The sequence below is a fragment of the Sus scrofa genome, chromosome 13, assembly GCF_000003025.6.
Source record: "Sus scrofa isolate TJ Tabasco breed Duroc chromosome 13, Sscrofa11.1, whole genome shotgun sequence".
NCBI classification, from domain to species: domain Eukaryota; kingdom Metazoa; phylum Chordata; class Mammalia; order Artiodactyla; family Suidae; genus Sus; species Sus scrofa.
Window position 1 is genome coordinate 90071949 of NC_010455.5, and position 27440 is coordinate 90099388.

Genomic DNA, 27440 nt, shown 5'->3' on the forward strand with positions numbered 1-27440 from the left:
TTGGTTTTTTTAGGGCTGCACCCACGGCATATGGAGGTTCCCAGGCTGGTGGTTGAATTGGAGCTGTAGCTGCTCCGGATCCAAGCCACTTCTGTGACCTACACCACAGCTCATGGCAACACTGGATCTTTAACCCACTGAGCAGGGCCAGGGATCAAACCTGAGTCCTCATGGATACTAGTCAGATTGTTTCTGTTAAGCCACAATGGAACCCCTGAATTGTCGTCTTCTTTTTAAATTTTTTTTTACCCATTTTTATATTGGTTTGTTACTTTTTAAAATATTGATTTGTAGAAATCTAGACACTGATCCCTTAGTTATATTGCCTTATAAATATATTCTTCTTTCTGCTTGCTTTTTAACTTTAAATTGCCTTTTAATTTATTCTTTAGTTTAAATTTTAATGTAGAGATTGTTTTTGATGTTTTGCATTTTCTGTAACTTTTAAGTAATCCTTCCCTACACTGAGATCTTGAAATATTTTCCTCTGTTTACCCCACAATTTGTAAAATTTTCCCATGGGCCCTACCCTATGTTTGGGAGGTCTTTTAATCTATCTGGAATTATTGTATAGTGTTAAGTAGGCCTCTGTTTTTACCTTTTTGAAATGAATAACCAACTACTAAAACATCATTATTCCATAGTCAAAATTTTACATGTAGATTTGTTTTTTTTTGTTTTTTTGTCTTTTTTTTGCTATTTCTTTGGGCCGCTCCCACGGCATATGGAGGTTCCCAGGCTAGGGGTCGAATCGGAGCTGTAGCCACTGGCCTACGCCAGAGCCACAGCAATGCAGGATCCGAGCCGCATCTGCAACCTACACCACAGCTCACGGCAACGCCAGATCGTTAACCCACTGAGCAAGGGCAGGGACCGAACCCGCAACCTCATTGGTTCCTAGTCGGATTCGTTAACCACTGTGCCATGATAGGAACTCCAAAATTTTACATGTAGATTTGTAATGCTAGCAACGTTTCTTGCTAGATTCTCTATTATCAGTATTATTGGAATAATTTGGTTATACATTGAAGGCTGCAATGGGATCAAGCTTTTCTAGGTTTTTATACTTTTTTTTTTTGTCTTCTGCCTTTTCTAGGGCTGCACCCATGGCATATGGAGGTTCCCAGGCTAGGGGTTTAATCGGAGCTGTAGCCTCCAGCCTATGCCATAGCCACAGCAACTCGGGATCTGAGCCACTTCTGCGACCTACACCACAGCTCACAACAATGCCAGAGCCTTAACCCACTGAGTGAGGGCAGGGATGGAACCCTCAACCTCATGGTTCCTAGTCAGATTCGTTAACCACTGAGCCACAATGGAAACTCCTAGGTTTTCCTTACTTTTAAGAAATCCCTTGATAAGTAGAGGAGATAATAATGATTATTAAACATTCAAACCAAGTTTTCTCTCTGATAAGTAAGCCTAATATCAGATTTTCCAAGTATTCCTATCAATAGCAAATCTTGTTTTTAGCATTACACCTTTTGGGCTAGATTTACTGTGATAGTTGTGTACATTGTTTTTGTAATCTGGTATTCAGCCTGTTGTTTATGTTGATGAGGAGAAGACCTAGAGGATGAAGGTCATGGGATGGAGATTTGTCTTTGCCTATTACTCTCAATGTATAGAACAAAGTTGTAAACAAAGGGTTTTATTTATATGATAGATTTATTTTTCCTCATCATTCTTTTCTTTTTAAAATATATTTTGTTGGAGTATAGTTGACATAAAAAGTTGTGTTTCAGGTGTACAGCCAAATAGATCAGTTACACATATGCATGTATCTGTGCCGTTTCAGATTCTTTTCCCATATAGGTTATTACTCAGTACTGAGTAGATAACCTTGTGCTGTACAGTAGGTCCTTGTTGCCTATCTGTTTATATATGGTAATATAAAGATGTCAATCCCAACCCACTAATATATCCCTCCCACCCCATATTTCCCCTTTGGTAACCATGAATTTGGTTTCAAAGTCTGTGAGTCTGTTTTGTAAGTTCTTTTTTAGATTCCACATAGACCTGGAAATTATTCTAAGTGAAGTAAGTCATCATTATTCTTGAATTAGTGCCCTTTGTCATCATCACCAGTTTATTTTTCACAAGCTGGACTTATTTGAAAATTATTAGTTAATTTTAGGATTATTTAAAAATAAATGGTTTTGTTTAATGCAAAGTCTTGAGATTTTTTGTTTTTTTCCTTCGTAGGAAACTGCAAATATTGCAAGGAAATGTGGTTATTTGGATGCCTTATTTGTGGGACTTCCTTTTTTTGTTGTTGTTGTTGTAGGGAAGATGCTCAATACCAGCTACTATATTTTCTCTTCCAGACAGTTTTGTGATATGAAGAAATCTTGGTTGAGGCTGAATGTGTTTGACCTCCTCACTCCTAGGAACTATGAACTATTGCAGTGTCATGTTCAATATGTAGACTAAAACAGAGGTCATAATTTCCTTTTCAAAGAAACAATAAGGACATAATACCAGCAAAATAGAGTAAAACCACTTGGCTATACATATGATTTTTATTTTTCCGTGATAGCTGGTTTACAGTGTTCTGTCAATTTTCTTCTGTACAGCTTGGTGACCCAGTTACACATACATGTATACATTATTTTTTCTCACATTATTATACTCCATCATAAATGATTAGATATAGTTCCCAGTGCTACACACAGGATCTCATTGCTTATCCATTCCAAAGGCAATAGTCTGCATCTGTTAACCCCATATTCCCAATCCATCCGCTCCCTCCCCCTTGGCAACCGCAAGTCTATTCTCCAAGTCCATCAGACTTGGCTATACATAAAATAAGAATTCTAAAATATAAAGACATTTTCAAGTGCACAAACTTAGATCGTATTCAGAGAATGCTTCTCCAGTGACTTTTGAGCTTCTAAAATGAACCTTTTCCTGTTAGTTTCAAAGGTGATGATTGCTCATTCATTTATTACTGAATCCAAGGAATATAGAATCTCACTAGATGTAGGAAATAATGAATTATTTTATTATGACAATTTATCATTTAAAAGTGGGGATGCAGGAAGAGAGCATAAAGGGGAGGGCCTGGAAACAATACATGGGAAGTGTTCCCATTGTGGCACAATGGAAACGTATATGACTAGTAACCAGAGGTTGTGGGTTCAATTCCTGGCCTTGATCAGTGGGTTAAGGATCTGTTGTTGCTGTGAGTTGTGGTGTAGGTGGCATTTGGGTCTTGGATCTGGCATTGCTGTGGCTGTGGCATAGGCCGGTGGCTGCAACTCTGATATGACTCCTAGCCTGGGAACTTTCACATGCCATGAGTGTGGCCCCAAATAGCAAAAAACAAAAAAGAATACATGGGAAAATCTACATATAGTCTACCCATCTTATGTGTAATTCTCCAAATCCAATCTTGGTTCTTTTCCTTAGTTTCACAGTTCAGGCCCTAGTCGTCCTTGAACCCACCATCATTGTTCTATTTATTTTTAACAAATGGAAGTCAAAGGAGGCTTAGGTGTCTAATGTCATAAATCAGCACAGTCCCCCTACACACATTCCTGTTTAATTACTGGGAATTTTTATTGTTTGTTCAGTTAGTAGTTTTCATTAGATTTTCTTTCAGGCTTTCTCAATTTGATATGGCAAAAATATAATTTTTTATTCTTTTGTCCATAAAAAGATATTTTCATGCTATTGAGTAATACATGCTCACTATAAAAATTGAGATGATATAGCATGTGTATAAAAATATTAAAATCATAACATAATTCTACAACCAGGAGTTTATAGTGGTCAACCAGATCTGTTATGATTTCTCCTTATTTAAATCTTTTAATATCAATTTGATTGAAAAAGGAATTATTGGTTTTATTTCCTAGCTTTAGCCTAGATGCCATGATTTATTCTCCCTCCTCTTCTTTTCTTTATTTTCAATAAGGTCACTAACAAACTATTCATATTTACAGATAGTTTGAAGTAGTAAACTTTGGAGAATATATTTGTTAATTTACATTAAATGTGAAATTCCATTTGCAGTCAAGTTAATGTTACTTTGATGAAATGAGGAAAGACATAGTAGATGTTTGGCAAGATAAATTATATTAGGATAACCAATACCCTTAAAACCAGTAAGTGATCAGTTAGGTATTTGGAAAATATTTTTACTTACCCAGTGTGATCTAGGAAACAGACAAAAAACGAAAGCATTTCCATCAGATAAAAATTATGTACTACTGCTGTCTGAAAAAACATATCTTAGTACTGGTTACAGTGGACTGAGCCTATGCAGATGGGCTGTCCCCTTTAAGAGCATTCATGAAACACTTATTTCTAGATGACCTTAGGTGATATATATATATTCAAAAGATGTCACTTTTTGGGGTAAGAATTTAATCAACATTAGTAGTAAAAACAGGAATGTTTAAGGTACAACCTTAAATCATGCTAAAAACCATGTAGTTCGGTGACCAGATTCATGTTCTGATGTTTTATAAATAACGATCCTATTGAGATATAATTCATGTACCATACAGTTCACCATCTAGTATGTTTCAGTGGCTTTTAGTATATTCACAGTTATGCAACTATCACCACAGTCAGTTTTAGAACATTTTCATCACCCCCCCACAGAAGCCCCATACCTATTAGCTGTCATTCCCCATTTTGTTTTGTTTTTGTTTTTTTTTTTTTTTGCTATTTCTTTGGGCCGCTCCTGCGGCATATGGAGGTTCCCAGGCTAGGGGTCGAATCGGAGCTGTAGCCACCGGCCTACGCCAGAGCCACAGCAACGCGGGATCCGAGCCGCGTCTGCAACCTACACCACAGCTCACGGCAACGCCGGATCATTAACCCACTGAGCAAGGGCAGGGACCGAACCCACAACCTCATGGTTCCTAGTCGGATTCGTTCACCTCTGCGCCATGACGGGAACTCCTCATTCCCCTTTTCTACTCACCCCTTCAGCCCTGCCTCTAAGCAGATTAATTTACTTTCTGTCTCTGTAGAGTTGCTTGTTCTTAACATTTCATTTATAAATGGAATCATATAATTTGTGGCCTTTTGATTCTGGCTTCTTTCATTTAGAATGTATTCAAGGTTCATCTGTATCGTAACATGTACATACTTTGCCCCTTTTGGTGGCTTGCCATGTGTATGGGAATATTACATTTTGTTTATTTCTTTATTAGTTGATGGACTTGAATTGTTTTCACCTTTTGGCTGCTATAGACGATGCTGCTGTCAACATCTCATATGCATATTTTTGTGTGGACATATGTTTTCATTTCTCTTGAGTATATCCTTAAGAGTGGAATTGTTGCGTCATGTGGTTACTCTGTGTTTAACCTTTTAAACAGACTGCTTTCCAGATTGCCTGCTTCAATTTCAGTTCCCACCAGTAGTATATTGGGGTTCCAATTTCTCCATGTCTGTGTTAAGACTTATTTTTAATGTCTTTTTCTTTTCTTAAATTATAGCCCTGCTGGTGAGTGTGAAGTGCTAGCTCATTGTATGGGTTTTTGGTTTGTTTTTGGTTTTGTTTTGTTTTCTTTTATTTTTTGACTGCATTTGAGGCATATTGAAGTTCCTGGGCTAGGGTAGAATCAGAGCTGTGGCTGAAGCCTACACCACAGCTGTAGCAACACCGGATCCAAGATGCATTTGGGACCTATGTATGCCACAGCTTGCAGAAATTTGGAATCCTTAACCCACTGAGTGAGGCCAGGGATCAAACCCTCAACCTCATGGACAATATGTCGGGTTCTTAACCTGCTGAACCACAATAGGAACTCCCTCATTGTGGTTTTGATATGCATTTCCCTAAAGATTAATGATGTTGAGCATCATTTCACATGCACATTGGCCAGTTATATATCTTCTTTAAAGAAATGTCTATTTAGGCCCTCTGCTCATTTGAAAATTAGGTTCTATGACCTTTTATTAGTGAATTATGATTTCTTCATGTATTCTGGCTAAAAGTCCCTTGTCATATATATTATTTTAAAATATTTCTTCCCATTTTATGGGTAGTCTTTTCATTTTTTTTAATGGTGACCTTTGAAGTACAAAATTTTGTACTTCAATTAAATTTATGATTAAAATTAGAATTTTGGTTAAATTTGATTAAATCCAGTTTATCTGTTGTTGCTTTTATTGTTTATGCTTTTGTTATCATGTCTAAGAAACCATTGCCTAATGCAAACTCAAGAAGAATTGTGCATATTTTCTTCTAAGATTTTTTGGTTTTTTGGCTACATCTGTGGCATGCAGAAGTTCTGGGGCCAGGGATCGAATCCCCGCCACGGCCCATAACCAGAGCTATAGCACTGACAATGCTGGATCCTTAACCTACTGAGCCACAAGGGAGCTCCTTCTTCTAGGACTTTAATTGTCCTAGTTCTTAGATGTAGGTCTTTAATTCATTTTGAGTTCATTTTTATGCAGTGCTGGTTAGGAATCCAATGTAATTCTTTTGCATTGGATATCTAGTTGCCTTGCCACCATTTTTTTTTTTTTTTTTTTTTTTTTTTTTTTTTTTTTTTTGTCTTTTTGCCATTTCTTGGGCCACTCCTGCGGCATATGGAGGTTCCCAGGCTAGGGGTTGAATCGGAGCTGTAGTGCTGGCCTACACCAGAGCCGCAACGCAGGATCCGAGCTGCATCTGCAACCTACACCACAGCTCACGGCAACGCCAGATCCCCAACCCACTGAGCAAGACCAGGGATTGAACCTGCAACCTCATGGTTCCTAGTCGGATTCATTAACCACTGAGCCATGACAGGAACTCCCCTTGCCACCATTTATTGAAAAAACTTTTATTTTCATTGAATTATCATGACCCCCTTGTTAAAAAAGTCAATTGATCATAAATATGAAGGTTTATTTCTGGAATCTGTATTCTACTTCATTGATCTATATGTTTATCTGTGTGCCAGAACCACACTGTCTTGATTACTATAGCTATATAGTAAGTTTTAAAGTTGGAAAGTGTGGGCTCTCTGATATTGTTCTCCTTTTCAAGATTGTTTTGGTTATTCTGGGTACCCTGAATTTCTGTTTGAAATTTCCATTTAGGATCACCTTGTCAATTTCTGCCCCCCCCCCCCAAGAAATACATCCAGCTGGGATTTTGATACAAATTGCATCAAAATTATAGATTAATTTAGAGAGTATTGTTATCTTAACAATATTAAGTCTTCTGATCTATGAACATAAGATTTGTCAGTTTTCTTGATTTTTTTTTTCCCTGAAGAACCAAATGGTTTTGTTGATTTTTTTTTTTTTTTTGGCGGCATATGGAGGTTCCCAGGCTAGGGGTCGAATTGCAGCTGTATACACTGGCTGACACCACAGCCACAGCAACATGGGATCTGAGCTGAGTCTGCAACCTACACCACAGCTCACAGCAACGCCAGATCCTTAACCCACTGAGAGGGGCCAGAGATCGAACCCACATCCTCATGGATGCTAGTTGGGTTCGTTAACCACTGAGCCACGATGGGAACTCCAGGTTTTGTTGATTTTTTAAAAAGTTATTTTTCTATTCTCTGTTTTATAAATTTCCATTCTTTATTATTTCCTTCTTTCTGCTTGCTTTTTGTTTGATTTGTTCTTCTTTTTCAAGTGTCAAAATGGAAGGTTAGGTTGTTGCTTTGACTTTTTTCCTTTTTTTTCAGCATCAAAAAAGACTTAAAGAGATATATTGACTAATTGTAATGTATAAAATTTTTATCCAGATATCAAACGCATAATCAAACATTTAGAAAATAATCAGTATAATAGACATATACACATAGACACACAAATGCACATATACTGGGTATTTGTTAATATTATTTTGAAGTATGATGTTGGGATAAGGAACATTTTATTTTTTAAAAATTCATTACATTTTTTATATTTATATTTGTACAGCCATTATCACAACCTGATTTTACAACATTTCCATCCCAAACCCCAAGTCTATCCCCCCCACCCCGCAACCTGTCTCCTTAGGTAACAGTAATTTTTTCAAAGCCTATGAGTCAGTTTTTGTTCTGCAAATAAGTTCATTATATTCTTTTTTTTAGATTCCAGATTTAAGTGATAGTAAATGATATTTCTGTCTCACTGTCTAACTAACTTCACTTAGTATGATAATATCTAGGATCCATTTTGCTGCAAATGCCGTTACTTCTTTCCTTTTTATGGATGAGTAATGTTCCATTGTATATGTGTACCACATCTTTATCCATTCCTCTGTTGATGGGCATTTAGGTTGCTTCCATGTCTTGGCTATTGTATAGTGCTGCAGTGAACATTGAGATACATGTATCTTTTCAAGTCATGGTTTTCTCTGGATAGATGCCCAGGAATGGGATTGCTGGATCATATGATAATTCTATTTAGTTTTTTGAGGAATCCCCATACTGTTTTTCATAGTGGTTGCACCAATTTACGTTCCCACCAGCAGTGTGAGAGGATCCCCTATTCTCCACACCCTCTCCAGCGTTTATTGTGTGTAGACTTTTTGATGACGGCCATTCTGGCTGGTGCAAGGTGGTGCCTCATAGTAGGTTTGATTTGCATTTCTCTAATAATTAGTGATGTTGAACATCTTTTCATGTGTTTTTTGGCCATCTGTACATCTTCTTTGGAGACTTGTCTGTTTAGATCTTCTGCCATTTTTTGATGGGGTTGTTTGTTTTTATGGTAGTGAGCTGCAGGAGGTATTTATAAATTTTGGAGATGAATCCCTTGTCAGTCGCTTCATTTTCAAACATTTTTTCCCATTCTTGGGTTGTCTTTTTGTTTTGTTTAGGGTTTTGTTTGCTGTGTAAAAACTTTTAAGTTTAATTAGGTGCCATTTGTTTTGTTTTTATTGTCATTAATCTAAGAGGTGGATCTGAGAAGATACTGCTGTGGTTTATGACAGAGAGTGTTCAGCCTATGTTTTCCTCCAAGAGTTTTGTAGTATCCAATCTTATATTTAGGTCTTTAATCCATTTTGAGTTTATTTTTGTGTATGGGGCTAGGGAGTGTTCTAATTTCATTCTTTTACAAGTGTGGCTGTCCAGTTTTATCAGCACCACTTGTTAAAGGGACTGTCTTTTCCCCATTGCATTTCCTTGCCTTTTTTGTCATAGGTTAATTGACTGTAGGTGCATGGGTCTAATTCTGGACTTTGTATCCTGTTCCACTGACCTATGTTTCTGTTTTTGCACCAGTACCATATGGTTTTGGTGACTGTAGCTTTGTAGTCAGGGAGCCTAATTCCTCCAGCACTGTTTTTCTTTCTCAGGATTGCTTTGGCTATTCTGGGTCTTTTATGCTTCCAAACAAACTTTAAAATATTTTCTTCTAGTTCTGTGAACAGTGTCCTTGGTAATTTGGATAGGGATTATATTGAATCTGTAGATTGCCTTGGTTAGTATAGTCATTTTGACAATATTGACTATTCCAATTCAAGAGCATAGATTTTTTATGTCATCTTCGATTTCTTCCATCAGTGTCTTATATAGTTTCAGAGTACAGGTCTTTTGTCTCTTTAGGTAGGTTTATTCCTAGGTATCTTTTTTTTTTATGTGATAGTAAATGGGAATGTTTCCCTGATTTGTCTTTCTGATCTTACGTTGTTAGTATATAGAAATGCAGTCAATTTCTCTGTATTAATTTTGTATCTTTCAACTTTACCAAATTCATTGATGAGCTCTAATAGTTTTCTGGTAGTGTCTTTAGGATTTTCTAAGTATAATATCATGTCGTCTGCAGAGTGATAGTTTTACTTCTTCCTTTCCAATTTGGATTCCTTTTATTTCTTTTTCTTTCTGATTGCTGTGGCTAGACTTCCAAAAACTATGTTAAATAGTAGGGGTGAGAGTGGACATCCTTGTCTTTGTCCTGATCTTAGTAGGAATGCTTTCAGCTTTTCACCATTGAGAATTGTCATAAATGGCCTATTAATGTTCAGGTAGGTTTCCTGTATATGCACTTACTGGAGAGTTTTTTTTTTTTAATCAAAAATATGTGTTGGATTTTGTCAAAAGCTTTATCTGTACCTGTTGATAGGATCATATGGTTTCTATTCTTCCGTTTGCTAATGTGGTATATCACACTGATTGATTTAAGGATACTGAAAAATCCTTGTATCCCTGGATAAATCCCACTAGATCATGGTGTATGATCCTTTCAATGTATTGCTAGATTCTGTTTGCTAGTATTTTGTTGAGGATTTTTGCATCTGTGTTCATCAGTGATATTGGCCTGTAATTTTATTTTTTTGTGGTATCTTTGTCTGGTTTGGGTACGGGTGAGGGTGATGGTGGCCTCATAGAAAGAGTTTGGGAGTGTTCCTTCCTCTGCAATTTTTTTGAAATAGTTTCAGAAGGATAGGTGTCAACTCTTCTCTAAATGTTTGATAGAAATCCCCTGTGAGGCCATCTGTTCCTGGACTTTTGTTTGTTGAAAGTTTTTAAATCACAGTTTCAACTTCAGTACTTGTGATTGGTCCATTCATCTTTTCTATTTTGTTTTGGTTTAATCTGGGAAGATGGTACTTTTCTAAGAATTTGTTCATTTCTTCTAGGTTTTCCATTTTATTGGCATATAGTTGCATGTAGTAGTCTCTCATGACCCTTTGTATTTCTGCAATGTCCATTGTAGCTTCTCTTTTATTTCTAATTTTACTCATTTGAGTCCTATCCCTTTTTTTCTTGGTGAGTCTAAGGGTTTATCAATTTTGTTGATCTTTTCAAAGAACCACCTTTTAGTTTCATTGGTCTTTTTCTGTGGTTTTCTTTGTTTCTATTTCATGTATTTGTACTCTGTGACCTTTATGATTTCTTTTCTTCTGCTAACTTTGGATTTTGTGTGTGTGTGTGTATGTTTTTTTTTTAATTGCTTTAGGTGTAAAGCTAGGTTGTTTATTTGAGATTTTTCTTGTTTCCTGAGGTAGGCTTGTATTGGTACCAACTTCTGTCTTAGAACTGTTTTTACTGCATCATATAGGCTTTGGATTGTTACGTCTTTGTTGTCATTTCCTTCTAGGTATTTTTTAATTTCCTCTTTGATTTCTTCAGTGATCCATTGGTTGTTTAGTAGCATGTTGTTTAGTCTTCACATGTTTGTGTTTTTTTTTTTTTTTAAGTTTTTTTCTTGTTGATTTCTAGTCTTATATAGTGTTGTGGTCAGAAAAGATTCATGATGTGATTTTACTTTTCTTAAATTTACTGAGGCTTGATCTGTGGCCCAGAATGTGATCTCTCCTAGAGAATGTTACATGTGCACTTGAGAAGAATGTGTATTCTGTTGCTTTTGTATCAAATATTCTATAAATATTTATTAAGTCCATCCGTTCTAATGCATCATTTAAAGCCTGTGTCTCTTTGTTCATTTTCTGTCTGGATGATCATTCCATTGCTGTAAGTGGGGTGTTAAAGTTCCAGCTATTATTGTGTTATTGTCAGTTTCTCCTTTTAAGGTTGTTAGCAGTTGCCTTATATATTGAGGTGCTCCTATATTGGTTGCATATATATTTACAATTGTTGCATCTTCTTCTTGGATTGATCCTTTGATCATTATGTAATGTCCTTCTTTGTCTCTTATAATGTTCTTTATTTTTAGGTCTATTTTGTCTGATATGAGTATTGCTACTCCAGCTTTCTTTTGATTTCCGTTTGCATGGAATGTTTTCTTCCATCCTCTCACTTTCAATTTGTATGTGTCCCTAGAACTGAAGTGGGTCTCCTGAAGACAGCATATATATGGATCTTGTTTTTGTATCCATTCAGCCAGTACATGTCTTTTGGTTGAGGCATTTAGTCCATTTACATAAGGTAATTATTGATGTGTATGTTCTTATTGCCATTTTATTAACTCTTTTGGATTTGTTTTTGTTGGTCTTTTTTCCTTCCCCTCTTGTTCTCTCATCTTGTGGTATGATGACTATCTTTAGTGTTGTATTTGGATTGCTTTTTCTTATTTGCATATCTATTGTAGATTTTTGGTTTGCAGCTACCATGTAGTTTTGATATAGGAATACACACACACACACACACACACACGCACATACATATATGTACAAGATTGTTTTAAGTTGTTTGTCTCTTAATTGCGAATGCATCTCCAATAACCTGCATTTGTGTACCCCTCTTCTCATGATTTCTGGTTTTGGCAGCATATTTGTGTGTGGATGATTATTTATATGCCTTTACCATTGAGCCTTGACATTTGTAATATTTTTCTTTCTAGTTGTGACCTTTTCTTTTCCAGCTACAGAGGTTTGTTTAGTATTTGTTGTGGAGCAAGTTTAGTGGTGCTGAGTTCTCTTAGCTTTTGCTTGTCTATAAAGCTTTTGATTTCTCCTTCAAATCTGAATGAGAGTTTTGCTGGAAAGAGTAATCTTGGTTGGAAGTTCTTTACTTTCATCACTTTAAGTATATCATGTCACTCCCTTCTGTCCTTCAGGGTTTCTGCTGAAAATTAGCTCATAACCGTATCGAGGTTCTTTTGTATCTTATTTGTTTCTTTTCCTTAGCTTCTTTTTTTTTTTTCTTTTTTACCATTTCTTGGGCCGCTCCTGTGGCATATGGAAGTTCCAGGCTAGGGGTCAAATTGGAGCTGTAGCCACCAGCCTATGCCAGAGTCACAGCAACATGGGATCCGAGCTGCATCTGCGACCTATACCACAGCTCATGGCAATGCCAGATCCTTAACCCACTGAGCAAGGCAAGGGATCGAACCCGCAGCCTCATGGTTCCTAGTCGGATTCATTAACCACTGAGCCACAATGGAACTCCTTCCCTAGCTGCTTTCAATATTTTCTCTTTGTCTTTAATTTTGGTCAATTTGATTATTATGTATCTCAGGGTGTTCCTCCTTTGGTTTATTTTTTATGGTACTCATTGTTCTTCCTGGATTTGTTTCCCTCCCATGTTAGGGATGCTTTCAGCTGTTATCTCTTCAGATATTTTCTCTGGCCCTTTCTCTCTCTCTTCTCCTTCTGGCACCCCTATATTATGGATGTTGGTATGTTTAACGTTGTTGCAGAGTTCTCTGAGACTCTCTTCATTTCTTTTTAATCTTTTTTCTCTTTTCTTTTGCACATCAGTGATTTCCACTAGTCTGTCATCCACCTCGCTTATTCATTCTTGCGCCGCCTGTATTCTGCTGTTGGTTCCTTCTAGTGAGTTTTTAAATTTCAGTTATTGTATTTTGCATTTCTGCTTGCTTAATCTTTAAATCTTGTATTTCTTTGCTCAGAGTTTCTTGCCTCCAGTTTATTTCCAAGATCTTGAATCATATTTGCTATCATTAGTCTAAAGTCTTCTTCATGAAGGTTGATAATCTCCAGATTACTTTGTTTGTTTGTTTTGTTTTTGTCTTTTTAGTGCCACACCTGCAGCATGTGGCAGTTCCCAGGATAGGAGTTGAATGGGAGCTGCAGCAGCAGGCCTACACCACAGCCAAGGTGAGGCCAGATCCAAGCTACTTCTGCCAGATCCTTAACTCACTCAGCAAGGCCAGGGATTGAACTGCATCTTCATAGATACTAGTTGGGTTCATTACTGCTGAGCCATGATGGGAACTCCTACTTAGCTGTTGGCCCAGCCTTCATTCATATTGTTTTGCAGTCATCACTACCACCATCCATCTTCAGAACTTTTTCATCTTTGCAAACTAAAATTGTGTTCCCTTAAACAGTAAGTCCCCATTTACCCTTCTGCCTACTCTGTAGGAGCCACCACTCCACCTTCTGTCTCTATGAATTTGATTATTTTAAGTACCTCCTATAAGTGGAATCATATTGTCCTTTTGTGTCTGTCTCGTTTCATTTTGCATATTGTCTTCAGGGTTCATCCATGTCATGACATGTATCAGAATTTCTTTCCTGTTTAAGGCAGGATGATGATAATGCCATTGTGTGTATATGCAGTTTGCCCTGAATATCTACAGGTTCTGTATCCACTCAACCAACTATGAGTCAACAGTATTTGAAAAAAATTCCATGGTAGTTCTTGTTGAGGCTCAGTGGGTTACAAGCCCAACTAGTATCCATGAGGTTGTGGGTTTGATTCCTGGTCTTCCTGGTTAAGGATCTCACATTGCTATGAGCTGTGGTATAGGTCACAGCTACAGCTCAGATCCTGCATTGCTGTGGCATAGGCTGGCGGCTGCAGCTCTGACTCGACCCCTAGCCTGGGTACTTTCATATGCTGTACACGTAATCCTAGAAAACAAACAAAAAAAAAATTTCAGAAAGTGCCCAAAGCCTAACTTTAATTCGCTGTATAGCAGCAGCTATTTACATTGTATTTTCTAATATTTACATAGCATTAAATAGTATTAAATCATCTAAAGATGATTTAAAATACATGGTAGAGGCTTCTTGCTATGGTACTGTGAGTTAAGGATCGGTGTTGCTGCCGTTGTGGCTCAGGTTGCTGCTGTAGCTTGAATTCCATCCTTGGCCTCAGAACTTCCATGTGCTGTGGGTGTGGACAAAACATATATTTTTTATAAAGGACTTTTGAACATCAATGGATTTTGGTATCTACAGGGGATCCTGGAATCAAATGCTGAGGGATGAGTCTGCCACATTTTGTTTATCTGTTGTTGGTAGATACTTCGTTACTTCTACCTTTTGACTATTGTGAATAATGGTGCTATCAGCTCAGGTGTACAAGTAGTCTGTTCGAGTTCTTACTTTCATTTCTTTTGAATATTTGTCCACAGGTGGAATTGCTAGACAATATGGTATTTCTGTATTTAATTTTTTGAGGAGTCATCATACTGTTTTCCATAGTGGCTGCTCCTTTTTAAGTTCCTACCAACACAAGAGTTATAATTTCTCCACATTCTTGCCCACATTTCTTATTTTCTGTTTGTTTATAATCATATGAATGGGTCTGAAGTGGTATCTGGTTGTTTTGACTTGCATTTCTCTAATGATGAATGATGTTGAACATCTTTTCTTGTTCTTATTGGGCATCATTTATCTTCTTTGGAGAAATAATTAGTCAAGACCTTGTGCATTTTTTTTTTGTCTTCTTTTTTTTTCTTTTTTTTTTCCTAGGGCCGCTCCCATGGCATATGGAGGTTCCCAGGCTAGGGGTCTAATTGGAGCTGTAGCTGCCAGCCTACACCACAGCTCACAGCAATGCCGGATCCTTAACCCACTGAGCGAGGCCAGGGATTGAACCCGCAACTTCATGGTTCCTAGTTGGATTCGTTAACCACTACGCCACGCCGGGAACTCCAAGACCTTGTGCATTTTTAATTCAGGTTGCTTGTTTTTGTTTCTCAGTTGTAGGAGCTCTTTATATATTCTGGATATCAGTTCATTACCAGATGTGTGATTGAAAAATAGTTTTCCCCAATCCATAGTTTGCTTTAATTATCCTGTTTGCCCTATGATGAACAAAAGTTTTTAATTTTGATGAAGTCCAAGTCTAATTTTGAGAGGATTTCTAATTTGAGACTTCTTTATATTATTTACCGTATAAAAATCAAGTGATTACCAAGCTATATCAAACTTTGTAGAAGTGTGTGTGCCTAAAATCATTGCCATTGAGCAAGGGAGGCCAGGGATTGAACCCGCAATCTCATGGTTCCTAGTCGAATTTGTCTCCTTTCTCATGAGTAATGGTTAATACACTAATGTTTTATCCCTGTGTTTTAAAAGATAGATACTGAAAAGAGAGATATAGCTTAGTAGCATCATATGTCAAAAATTTGTTGAAATGACTATGTTTGCCAGAAACTCAGTTTGGTTTTACAGTGCATCAATAGACATATAATATCTAGAACACATTAAAGAGTAATAGTTCCCATCCATTGTTATGTTGGTCAGATCACTTAACAGTAGTATGTTTAGTTTGGGGTACCAAAGTGAAATATAGTAAGTTTAAAAACCAAGTCAAACATCACCTTTTCTGTTACTGCCTCTCATATTCAGAATATTTTTCTCTGTTATATGCATTTGTACTGCATGTTGTTTTTACTTTGTTTTCTCTTATTTTATTGGATCTGTTCTTTCCGGGTGGTAATTACTTGGGTAGAGAGTTCTCACCTAATCCACCCTGGTACTTAAACAGAGCCATATGCAATGAGAGAGAGCAGAGTGTTAAAGGAACTTAGTGAGTAATGGTTAAGGTATGTTTTATTGCATAAGAAGAGAGTAGTCTCCAACTATTTCTGAAAAAGAAATTAAATGTGCCCTCTATGTGAAAATTACTGGTAGATTTTAGAAGAGTGCTCTAACAAAGAATTAGAGAAATGGGCAGTGGATATTTTTAACATTCTAGAAAATTGTTGATATAAAAAATTAATCTGCCTCACAGTAGGAAAACATTAGCTGGTGAAGCATATGACTGATCAGTGTAACTCTTTTTGGTCTATGTTTGAATGTAAAAATTATGACAGGTTCCATCTTCATCATTTGAAGTATTTGTATCAAAATTTGGAATTAGCCTTAACTAACATTTTGATCTGTTCGTTTAGACTAACATTTTGATCTGTTCATTTTTGTAAATGTCCCTTCTTGTTGCCCATTTTGTTCTTCACTTGTTTTGTTTTGTTATTGTCTTAGAGAGGCAGTATAGCATAGTGGTTGAGAATGTTGGGTCTGGCGTCAGACTTGGTGGGATTGCATGCCTGCTATGTATAAGCTTAGGCAAGTTACCCAACTTTTTTGAGACTTAGTTTCCTCATCTTTAAAATAGAGATGAAAACAGTTACCTTTAGGGTTGTTTCAAAGATTAACTGAATTAGAACATTTAAAGGACATAGTGCCTGACACACAGTGCTGAGTGCCATGGCTCAACAAATGTTAACTGCTTGCTCTTACTGCAGTTACTAGTAATTTCTGGTATTCATTAACAACAGCTTACTACTTCTCTTTCTCTCTTCCTGCTTTTACTTGTATACTCTTACAAAGGGAAAGATGCACTGCTGCCTTGTTTTCAGCATTTTTGTTGACATCACTGTGTATACTCTTAATTTTATTCATTCTATGGTTTATCATTGAATGCAAGCTGTAGTGAGGAAGGTCTAAGGCTCTTTTTTTTTTTTTTTTTTTTTGGCTGCATCAAAGCACAGCACATAGAAGTTTCCAGGCCAGGGATTAAACCCATGCTACAGCAGTGACCCAGGCTGCTGTAGTGACAATGCCAGATCCTTAACCCTTAACCCATAGGAGAACTTCCCTCTAGAGCTCTTTTAGCCTGAAACAATCTTTTAAAGAAAACCACTTTATTGAATTCTCTCTCTTTATGACTTCATTAGCTAGTGTAGTTTATCAAGTAATTTTTGCATAACATTTACCCTGAAGTTTTCATAGTTCTAAATACTTCAGAAGCATTAAAGCAAAATTATATTCAATATGGTTTTTAAGTTTAGATTATTTGAATATTGCAATTTGAAAAATGATAATGTCAACCACCTTGGAAGACTGCTTGGTGGTATTTACTAAAGCTTTTGATAGTCTATGATCTAGCTTGATAGCCTGTGGTTCTTCTGTGTACATGCTTAATATCATGTACATGTATTCATGAAAAGACTTGTACTGGAATGTTTATAACAGCGGTTTGTAATAGCCCCTACTAGAAATTACCCAGGTGCTCACCCACAGTAGAATAAATTTTGGGGTATTCATACAATGTGATACTGCAGAAAAATGAAAGATCTACCAAGTGTATCTCAACAGAATGCTTGTTGAATACTAGGAATGAATCTCACAATGCAGTATTGAGAGAAAGATGTCTAAAAGAATTTGCTCTATGTCTGGTTCTGTTTATGTCAAATATAAAATTAGGGAAAAACTAACCTAAACTATTAGAAGTCCATGTAGTGACATTATTGATGGGATTGGGGAGTAGTGACATCCAGGGAGGATGAAGGGAATTCCTGGAGTGCTGTTAATGTTCTGTTTCCTGATACAGTTGTGTTCAGTTTGGAAAAACTCGTCAAGCTGAAAAATTATATTTTGTTCACTTTGCTTCATGTATAGTTATTGAGGCGGTTTAAAAAATCCATATAGTTATATGCCATAAACCTGTTGTATTATACATTTGATAATATTGAAGTACCAGTCTGTATACACTATTTTTGTCCGGCATCCTTGTTTGATCATTGGAGAATCACGACAAAAAGAAGAAAGATGGGCATCCTTTCTGAGACTCCTAGAATTGGTAGTTTTCTTGGGCTTCCTACATATTGGCATATACTGCCCCTGTCACCAGATGGGGTGAGGAGGATCCTTCATAGCAGAGTAAGCATCCTTTTAAGAAAAAGGTGTTGGCCCTGAAGGGTGGCATGTGGCATATGGACCTGGTTTAAGGCAGTACCTTCTTGGACACTCTTATTTAAGGGACCAGACAGTTCTGCCAATTAATTGGCAAAACCCATTACACTATCTTATAGACTTTATGGATAAAACAAAGTAACTTTGCACTGTTTTATATAAGTGACTTATATCTGAGGGCAGTCTAGGAATTAGTAAGCTATCTTATCTAGTTATTTTTTTTAGCATAGTTCATAGGAAAGATAATATTTGATAATTTAAGATCTGTTTTTTTAAGCGCTTTGGCAAATTTCTGTTAAAGCAAATAGATTGTTTCTTTGACTTGGAGCTTGCTATGTATTTAATTTTTATAAATTTTCTTATGTTTAAAATAACACATGCTTAGATTCATCAATACATAAATGATTAAGAAGCAAAACTCTTTTTATAGTTCCACTTGTAGACTCTTTTTGTGTCTGTACATACCATAAATTTATCGATTCTGAGATGCATTTCTTTACTCCATGTTTTAACATTTCTGAAATTGGGATCTTTCACTTGCTGTCTGCTAGGTGGCAGTCATGATGGCATTGTCATCTCCTGGACATGGGAAATATGGCCATAGCTATTCATATTGTCTTCACTTCAGTTGAGTTATTTGCCTTGTTGGTACTACACGGGTTGAGTTTAATTGCTATTATAAGTGTCGAAAAGAACTATACTATGTGATTTGGCTTTAAGACAAAAAGTTAGTTTCTGCACAGAAAAGGCAGTAGGGTGTAAGTTTAACACTAGTGAAGCAAATACTCATTGTTGGAAGGATAACAGCAGTTTTGTTTCTCTGCAAAGTAAAAACCAAGTGCATTATGGAGCCAAGAATGGGAGCTGTCCTGTGAGTAAGTGAAAGTATGTTGCATTTTGCTTCTAAAGCATGTGCAGAAGCATTCCCTGTCATAAGCCAGGAAGTGCAACTTAAGGCAGGAGAAATTGCCAAATCCTGTGAAATGGATGGTTGGTGTAACCAATTCATGCACTATACAGGACTACTGTAAAGGCACTGTGTCATGTTTTAATTGCTCATTTCTTCTTACAAATGAATTTAATGAATTTGATCATCTTTTTATATGTTTATTCATCATATTTATTCATTATATGTTTATTCAATGAATTTGATCATCTTATATGTTTTACATCTGTTGAGATATTCATTTGGTTTTCTGTTTTAATCTATTCATATAACATTTTATATTAATATATTTTCTGATGTCAAACCACGCTGTATTTCTGGGAAAGCAGTTTGCTCTTTTCTTTTAAAATTAATAGTTATTTTGTGGACATCTTTTCAGTTTAGCATGTGTAGATTTAGCTCATTCTTTTCAGTGGTTCTATTATTTTTCTATTGTATGAATGTACTTTAATTTTTTAAATACCTGCTATATTGATGTGCATGATTTCCAGTTTTTATTGTTAAAAACAGTGTAGCAGGGAAAACGTCTTTCTACATGTACCTTTATACTCAGGCTAGTGTTCCTATTTATTCTGTTTCATAGGATAAATTCCTAGAAATACTGTGCATTTTCATTGTTTTTTGAAAGAAATTTAAAAGTTAATTTTTTTTTTTTTTTTTTTTTTTTTTTTGTCTTTTTAGGGCCCCACCCATGGCATATGGAAGTTCCCAGGCTAGGGCCTACACCACAGCCACAGCAACGCCTGATCCTAGCCGTGTCTGTGACCTGTACTGCAGCTCACAGCAACGCCAGATCCTTAACCCACTGAGCCAGAGATCAGACCCGCATCCTCATGGGTACTTGTTGGGTTCATTACTGCTGAGTCACAACAGGAACTCCTAAGAGTTAATTTTTAAAAGTATTTGCTTGGTTTAAAAATGTCAGTCATTGTTGGAAAATATACCAACATGCTAATAATAGTGGCTGTCTCTGGGGTGATGGGTTTATGTGTAATTTTTTTTTTTAAACTTTAATAGTAAAAGTAGAACTTACTTAAAAATAAATCTAAATACTTAGGAAACCAAATACTACTTTACAAGCTCTGGGATTGTGAGCAATTGGAGAGTAGCGCCTGTTGTAGGTGCCAAATAATTCATCTGGAATAACATATGGAATAAATTCAAAAGGTGTTTGTAGAAGTAAGTCGAATTCATTTTTTTGAGTTTAACAGAGAAAAAACTTACTGATAATTCTTTTTTAGGGTTTTTTGATTAACTCAAAACCAGAGAATGCCTGTGAACCCATAGTGCCTCCTCCACTAAAAGACAATTCTTCTGGCACTTTCATCGTGTTAATTAGAAGACTTGATTGTAATTTTGATGAAAAGGTAATGTTTCCTTTTTTCTTTTCTTTTTTTTGTTGTTGTTAATGTTTGTTTATTTAACTAGTTTAAATTCTCCTTTGTTTCAGAGAGGTTTTAAGAAACCCTACACAGTTCATTCAGATTGAAAAAATAAAGGAGTGAGGACCAAAGGAAAATGAGATGGTGAAGGCAGGAAAGACAAGAGTGGTTTTACTTAATTCTTATTCATTTGCTATAAAATTTACACTTGTTGCAGCTAGTACAAATAGGAAGACACCATCAGTTTTATTATTCATAGTTTTAGTAAGATTGAAAATAAAGTTGACTAGGATATAAGTAGTTACTGTTGGTCCTAAGAATTCTCAGGTGGTTGTTGGGCATCTTGGGTTTTATAGTGATCTAGCTTGATCTAATCTAGGAATGGCACTGTTAGTTTTATACCTTCGTCCTTCTAGTATTGTTACTACATCTATATCTATGTTATTTGGGATTTCCCTTTTGTAATAAGCTGACTCTGCTACCTGTGTAAAGTTTGTCTCCATGGAGTAGCTTAGGCTGGCATTTCAGATAGTAAAACAGTTTAACGTAGGACTTTCCTCACTATTACCAGTGCTACTCTAAAGGATGGTTTTTGTTTGTTTGTTTTTATTTTTGTTTTTTGATGCCTTTAATATTGTCTTTACAAATCTGTCTTTGGATTGACTTGTCAGAAGAGCCAGATTGAGGTCTGTTACTTTTACTGGACTATCTCAAACCTGGATGTCTTACATGTATCTTAGAGAACAGATGTAGGACATTATTTCATGTAATTTACAGAGCTTGATCTTAGACGATTTTTCAGCTTAATGGGAAACACTGCCCTGATTCCTGCTGTACCTGAATTTTTGTCTCTGTTCCTTTCATTCCATGAAAGAAACAATACCTCCATAATAAACTTATTAAGTGAATACAATAATAACTGTAAAAGGGTTTGAAAATTTGAGAGCACTTTGTAAATAACAGGTATTGTTACTATCATATATTAGTTTTCAAATTTAAATTCTCAATTGCCTTTAAATGGGAAGTAAATTAGAGCTTGAAGTGAAATGTATTAGATTTCCTTCTCTTCAGTTATGTCTTTCATAGTAGCTTGAATTTAAACCATTTTAAAAATTAGATCCAGAACTAAACTATAATAATTACAGATTTTTCTAACAAAAAATGAAATATTACTATAGTATTTCATTAATTTTTTTTGCCACTAAGAAATTAAAAGTAAGCTAATTCTGCTGATTTCAAGGTTTATTGCATCTTTAAGGTATGTAATTTTTGTCTTAGTCAAGTCTTTGGTAATGAGAAACTAGAATACCTTTTTAAAATAACTTCATTTTTTTGATGTGGATGGGAAGTGGTTCACTGTAAAATTTAGAGAAATATGGTCATTGAATATATATTTTTGAGGGTGAAAACCCAACTCAGGTTTCACTAAAGTTTCATGAAATGGTACTTAGATACAATACTCTTGTAGATAAAATTTCCTTTCATTAACAAGAAGTTCACCCAGGTTCATTAAATTATTTTACTGCCTACAGATTTTCAGTACTTTCAGTATTTAAAAATTGCTTCCCCATGTACAAAGATTGATTTTATTTACTTTTATTTATTTATTTATTTTTGTCTTTTTAAGGCTGCATCTGTGGCATATGGAGGTTCCCAGGCTAGGGGTTGAATCAGAGCTGTAGCCACTGGCCTTGCCACAGCCACAGGAACGTCAGATCCGAGCCACAACTGTGACCTACACCACAGCTCAAGGCAATGCTGGATCCTTAGCCCACTGAGCAAGGTCAGGGATCGAACCTGTATCCTCATGGATACTAGTCAGATTCGTTTCCACTGAGCCACGAGGGGAACTCCCAAAGACTGATTTTAAAATGCTGCCACTGGGACATAACATAAAATCTTTAATTTTTAAAGTCCCAAGGATTCTGGCTTCTATTTTATGCTCTTTTGTGTACAAACACAGATTTTATGAGCCCTACCCCCACATTTTTCTAATGAAACAAATTCAATTTATTTCTAAGCCTAAATAATAAATAAACATGTACATTTGTAACATGCCATTATCAAAAAGTCACTGCTCTCAGAACACAATCTAAAATAAGAGAGGATACGTGCCTTTGTACTACTCTAGTAAATGTTACAAAACTTCAGCTTTAGAACCATGTACTCTTCCCAACACTTTTTCTTGGAACTTTTTATGTACTTATTTTTATTTTATTTTTTTAAAGATTAGAATTCTTATCAGGTTTACTTCTTTGTTTCTCTACTATAGAAAAGAAGGTAAAGGTGAAGCAAGGTTGCAATGATTACTAGTATCCACTAGCAGTAAGCACAGAGAGAGAGGAAGTGATATTGACACTTAAGATTAGGGAGAACAGTCAACTCAGGCCCAGTGAAGCATGTTCATGATGATTCCCAAGTCACTGGAAAAGGTCAAAAGCACATTTGATGCCTTTTAATTGAGACAGCTGGGAAAATCAAAATGCTTCAGAAAATTTTTTATCCGCAATGACCAAAATAAAATTTTTGGCATTTTTTAAGGGGAAAGAAAGCAATGTGTATAAGGAAATTTCATTTCTGTGGCGTATGTCTTCCTGGGTATAGCTGTATAGTTAGTTATCTTAGTTGTGATTTAGTTTGATTAAAAAGGTATTTATGTGAGGGAGAGACTTCTAGGCTTGAGATATACATGAGTAAACACGGCAGTTCCCTAAGAATAAATTCTGGAGTTTTCTGGTGGCGCAGCAGGTTAAAGATCTGGCTTTGTCACTGCTGTGACCTGGGTTGCTGCTGTGGCATGGATTTGATCCTTGGCCCAGGAACTTTGACATGCCATGGGCACAGCAAATCAAAAAAAAAAAAAAAAAAAAAAGAAAGAAAGAAATATAAAGTTTGGCATTCGAAATGTTCTAAATGTTTTTTTTATCAGATTTCTGTTTGTCAGGGTGATATCAGGCTTGGTTTTCTGATAATATTTTTACCAAGAGGCATGAATAAAAGATCTTTTGTTGATTTTTAAGGTAATACTTTAAAATATAAATTATCCTAAATTTAGATTTTTAGTATTATGATTCTTATTTATCTTTAAGGCAGCATGATTTTGGTTTTACTGTCTTTTTGAGAACCTGGTAAAGATTAGTGCACATCTGTGTCACTAATGAACTACAGCAGTTGAAAATTACTCTATTTAGTGGCATTGGCTTGATTAAAATATATCAGGTTGTCAAGGAACCCAGGCTAGGGACTGAATTGGAGCTGCAGCCGCCGGCCTACACCAGAGCCACAGCGACGCAGGATCAGAGCCACGTCTGCAACCTACACCACAGCTCACGGCAACTCTGGATCCTTAACCCACTGAGCAAGGCCAGGGATCGAACCCGCAACCTCATGGTTCCTAGTTGGATTTGTTAACCACTGTGCCACGACGGGAACTCCTTTACTTCTATTGCTTTAGTCATGTCAACTCCTAATTCAATTGCCTAATTGTGAATCCTTGGCCAGGGAGACCCCATATCTATACTTTTTTGAATGGCCTTCAAGGTGTACGGCACTATCTGTCCTCACCTCTCACTCTCTAGCAGCAACTGTAAAAACCAAATGCAATGACAGTAATCACAACTAGCAGTTATTTAGTATGTGCCAGGCACTGTCTAAGCTCTGTTTTAAGTGCTTTCCATATATTAATCATTTAGTCAGGATAACTCTTTAAGTTGGGTATATTATTATGTTCATTTTACAAAAGTTATTTGCCCAAGTTTATACAGCTTATATGTGACAGTCAGAATTTGAATCCAAGTAATTTCTTTCCAAGAGTATATACTTTTAACTCCTCTGCTGTTCTTCCTTTCAGTAATACTTTTTTTTACTTAGGAAGGTCATTCTTTGTGTTGTTTGGTTTTGTTTTTAATATGTATTGCTAGGTCCTGCCTTTTGCCTTATTATTTCCCTCTTCCTCTCACGTGAGAAATTTCCTCCCAAGTCTTTCTGCTATTGACCCAAATTTCCTCTCTTTATTTAAGCATAATTCAGATCCTCTAAAACCCGCTGGAGATATTTCAGCCTATAGCTTTCCCCTCTCTAAGTTTTTATAAACTCTACCACACTATTTTAGCACTTTCCTTTTTTGGCTTGTACTCTATTTTTTTAGATAAATTTTATTTTGCCCGCAAGATTTTAAGATTAATGTTGTCTGAACCTTGATGCTTTCTCAGTTCAGTTTCTCTTCCCAGGCATTTGTAAGATGTTGAACACAGTTAATAGTCCTGTTGCTCATACTGAGAAACCCCATGTTTCTCTATCCAGTCAGGTAAAGTTGTGTTCAAATCTCAACTCTGCCTATGTGTGACCTTAGAGTGTTTTTGTTTACTCATATTTCCTCATTTCTAAAATATGGCAAAGGGAGTTTCCTTGTTACTGCTCAGGTTGCTGCTGTGGTATGGATTCCACCCCGGCTCAGGATATTCCACATGCTGCAGGTGTGGCCAAAAAACAAGCACACGATAAAACAAAACAGATAATGACATACGGAAAAGAATATCTACATGGTAGAGTTTGTTAGTTACTGGAGATAATATAGGTAAAGCACCAGCACTTAGAGTCTTCTTTTATTCACATATAGACCTTGGCCTGGATCCTTGTTATATATACTCAGTTTCCCCCAACTCCTTATGCTTGTGTTTCTCTTAAAAGATCTCTATTCATGATTATCTTGACGATGCAGTCAATTCCTTCTTCTTACAAGGACTGTTTTATTAGTGGTAGTATTACCAATTTGTCCAGTCTGGAAATAAGACGAACTATTGTGCAATCCCCAGGGTTCCTTTAGAACCTGTCTTATTGAAGGCTCTCCGTTAACAGTCTGATGTCTTCTGGCATACTGGCTGTTTATAACAAGCCAGCAGTCCCACATTTCTTTAAAACTCTTGGTTAGGTGCCGCCTGGTCTACATAATTTAGTTGCAGCTAATTTGTTGATTAGATGTAAACTATTTAGTATATTTACCACAATTTGAGCTAATAGCTCTGATCAGTCTCCTTAAAAAGATAGATGGGCATTTCAGTTCATATGGCCTTTTCTTGTAATTTTCAGTTTTGATGACTATTTAGAATTTAGATTTGTTCAGCCTATGCCTGCTTTTTATTTATGAATCTTTGAGTTCTTCTCCATCTGACAACATGTGTTTGAGGTTGCATTTTATGAATGTGAAACTTTGCACATGCTTACTGAATGAATTAGGTCTTACTTCTACCTCATATGTTTTTGAAAATACCTGCTACTCCTTAGTTAAAAATGTAATTTAATTTTACTGACACATAATTTTTATAGTTCATAACATGGGTGTATTTTCCTTGTTTGCATTAATAAACCTGTTGTTCCATATGTTAATGTGTTTCTTTGATTTAATTTCATTTAAAAATCAATAAAAACAAAAACCTTTGGGAAACCTTCCTTTTAAATTTTTGAAAACTTGTTAAATTTTTGTGTGTTGTTTGAAATTCACACCTGTGCTCACAGAATTCCTTCATATTTTAGTGGTTTTCTATTTTAGGAATTGTATTATTCTGCTAGAGAACCGCTTTTGATATTGATGTAATTTCATATTTATGGAACCAATTGCCTTTTGGATGTGTAAAAAAAATCTTTTTTTAGCTGCTCGGTGCAGTTTTAAGAATCTAATGACTAGGAGTTCTTGTGGAAATGAATGTGACTAGCATCCATGAGGATGCAGGTTCCATCCCTAGCCTTGCTCAGTGGTTTCAGGATCTGGCGCTGCTGTGAGCTGTGGTATAGATCACAGATGTGGCTTGGATCTGGTGTTGCTGTGGCTGTGGTGTAGGCCAGCAGGTACAGCTCCAATTCAACCCCTAGCCTGGGAACTTCCATATGCTGTGGGTGTGGCCCTATAATAAAAACAGAAAAAGAATCTACTGACTAGATTTAGTTACACACATAGCAGACTGTTGTAATACTATTAACTTATGTTGGTGATTCTTAATAATTTGTGGTTCAGAAAGCGTCTTGTAAAATTGAGCCTGCACGAGGATGACCGAATGGTTAAGGTGTTGGACTTAAGAAAGCCTCTTGTAAAATTGATAATTATGTTGTCATGACTTACCACGAAAGTTCACACATAGATAGCTGCAGGAGATTTAAGGACCCCCATAAAGGCTTGTAAATGAGGTAGTACATGTGCTGCATGAGTATAAAAAAGGGCACTATATAAGCTCTGTAAGGAAAATATAACAAATTGATATAAATACTCGAAGCAGGAAGCAGTTATAAGGTGCTCGGGACAGCATATGGAACAGGGAAGTCTTAATGGAGATAATGGAATTCGAAGGCCTGATTAGGCATTCAGAAGACAAAGCCTGTTCCAAGCAGAGGTGATGGCATGAGCAAATAGACTGAAAAAGTATCTCCCCTGTTTGGATATCTGTGAGTATTGAGATCTTCTTGAGGATAATGGTTGTTTCTGACTAACCTTTGAATTCGGTATTGTAACCCACACACAGTACCTGATGTGTTAAGTAAATTTGACTAATACTTATTGAATTGAACTACATTTCTTTACACTTTATCATGGTTCCCGAGACCACCTTTTACTGTATCGTAACGTGTTGTATCTTTGCTCACAGATGTATGTTTTCAGAGAAACAAGTTAAATCATGTAATTTCAATGACTGTGTGTATTAGTTGGCTTTAAAAAGAAATACGAAACATATATTAGAGAACAACTTTTGATATTCATTTTATATTTCTTAGATTGTATCTTGGAAACAGTTTTTTTGTTTGTTTGTTTGTTTGTTTTAGATTTGTGAAAGAAGCATTTCTCCTTAGTTACTTGGTTAGCTTT

At 36.2% G+C, this 27440-nt stretch overlaps 1 protein-coding gene across 2 annotated transcripts in view; it reads left to right on the top strand.

Moving 5' to 3' along the window:
* Nucleotides 1-27440, top strand: part of RNF13 (ring finger protein 13) — a 143942-nt gene that overhangs the window by 37365 nt on the left and 79137 nt on the right. Inside the window, exon 4 of one of the 2 annotated variants that reach the window (XM_003358608.5) lies at nt 20447-20572. The exons of the other annotated variant lie outside the window; for it this stretch is intronic. Coding sequence (XP_003358656.2) covers nt 20447-20572 — 126 coding nt within the window. The remainder of the gene's footprint in view (nt 1-20446; nt 20573-27440) is intronic. 2 annotated transcript variants of the gene reach the window in all.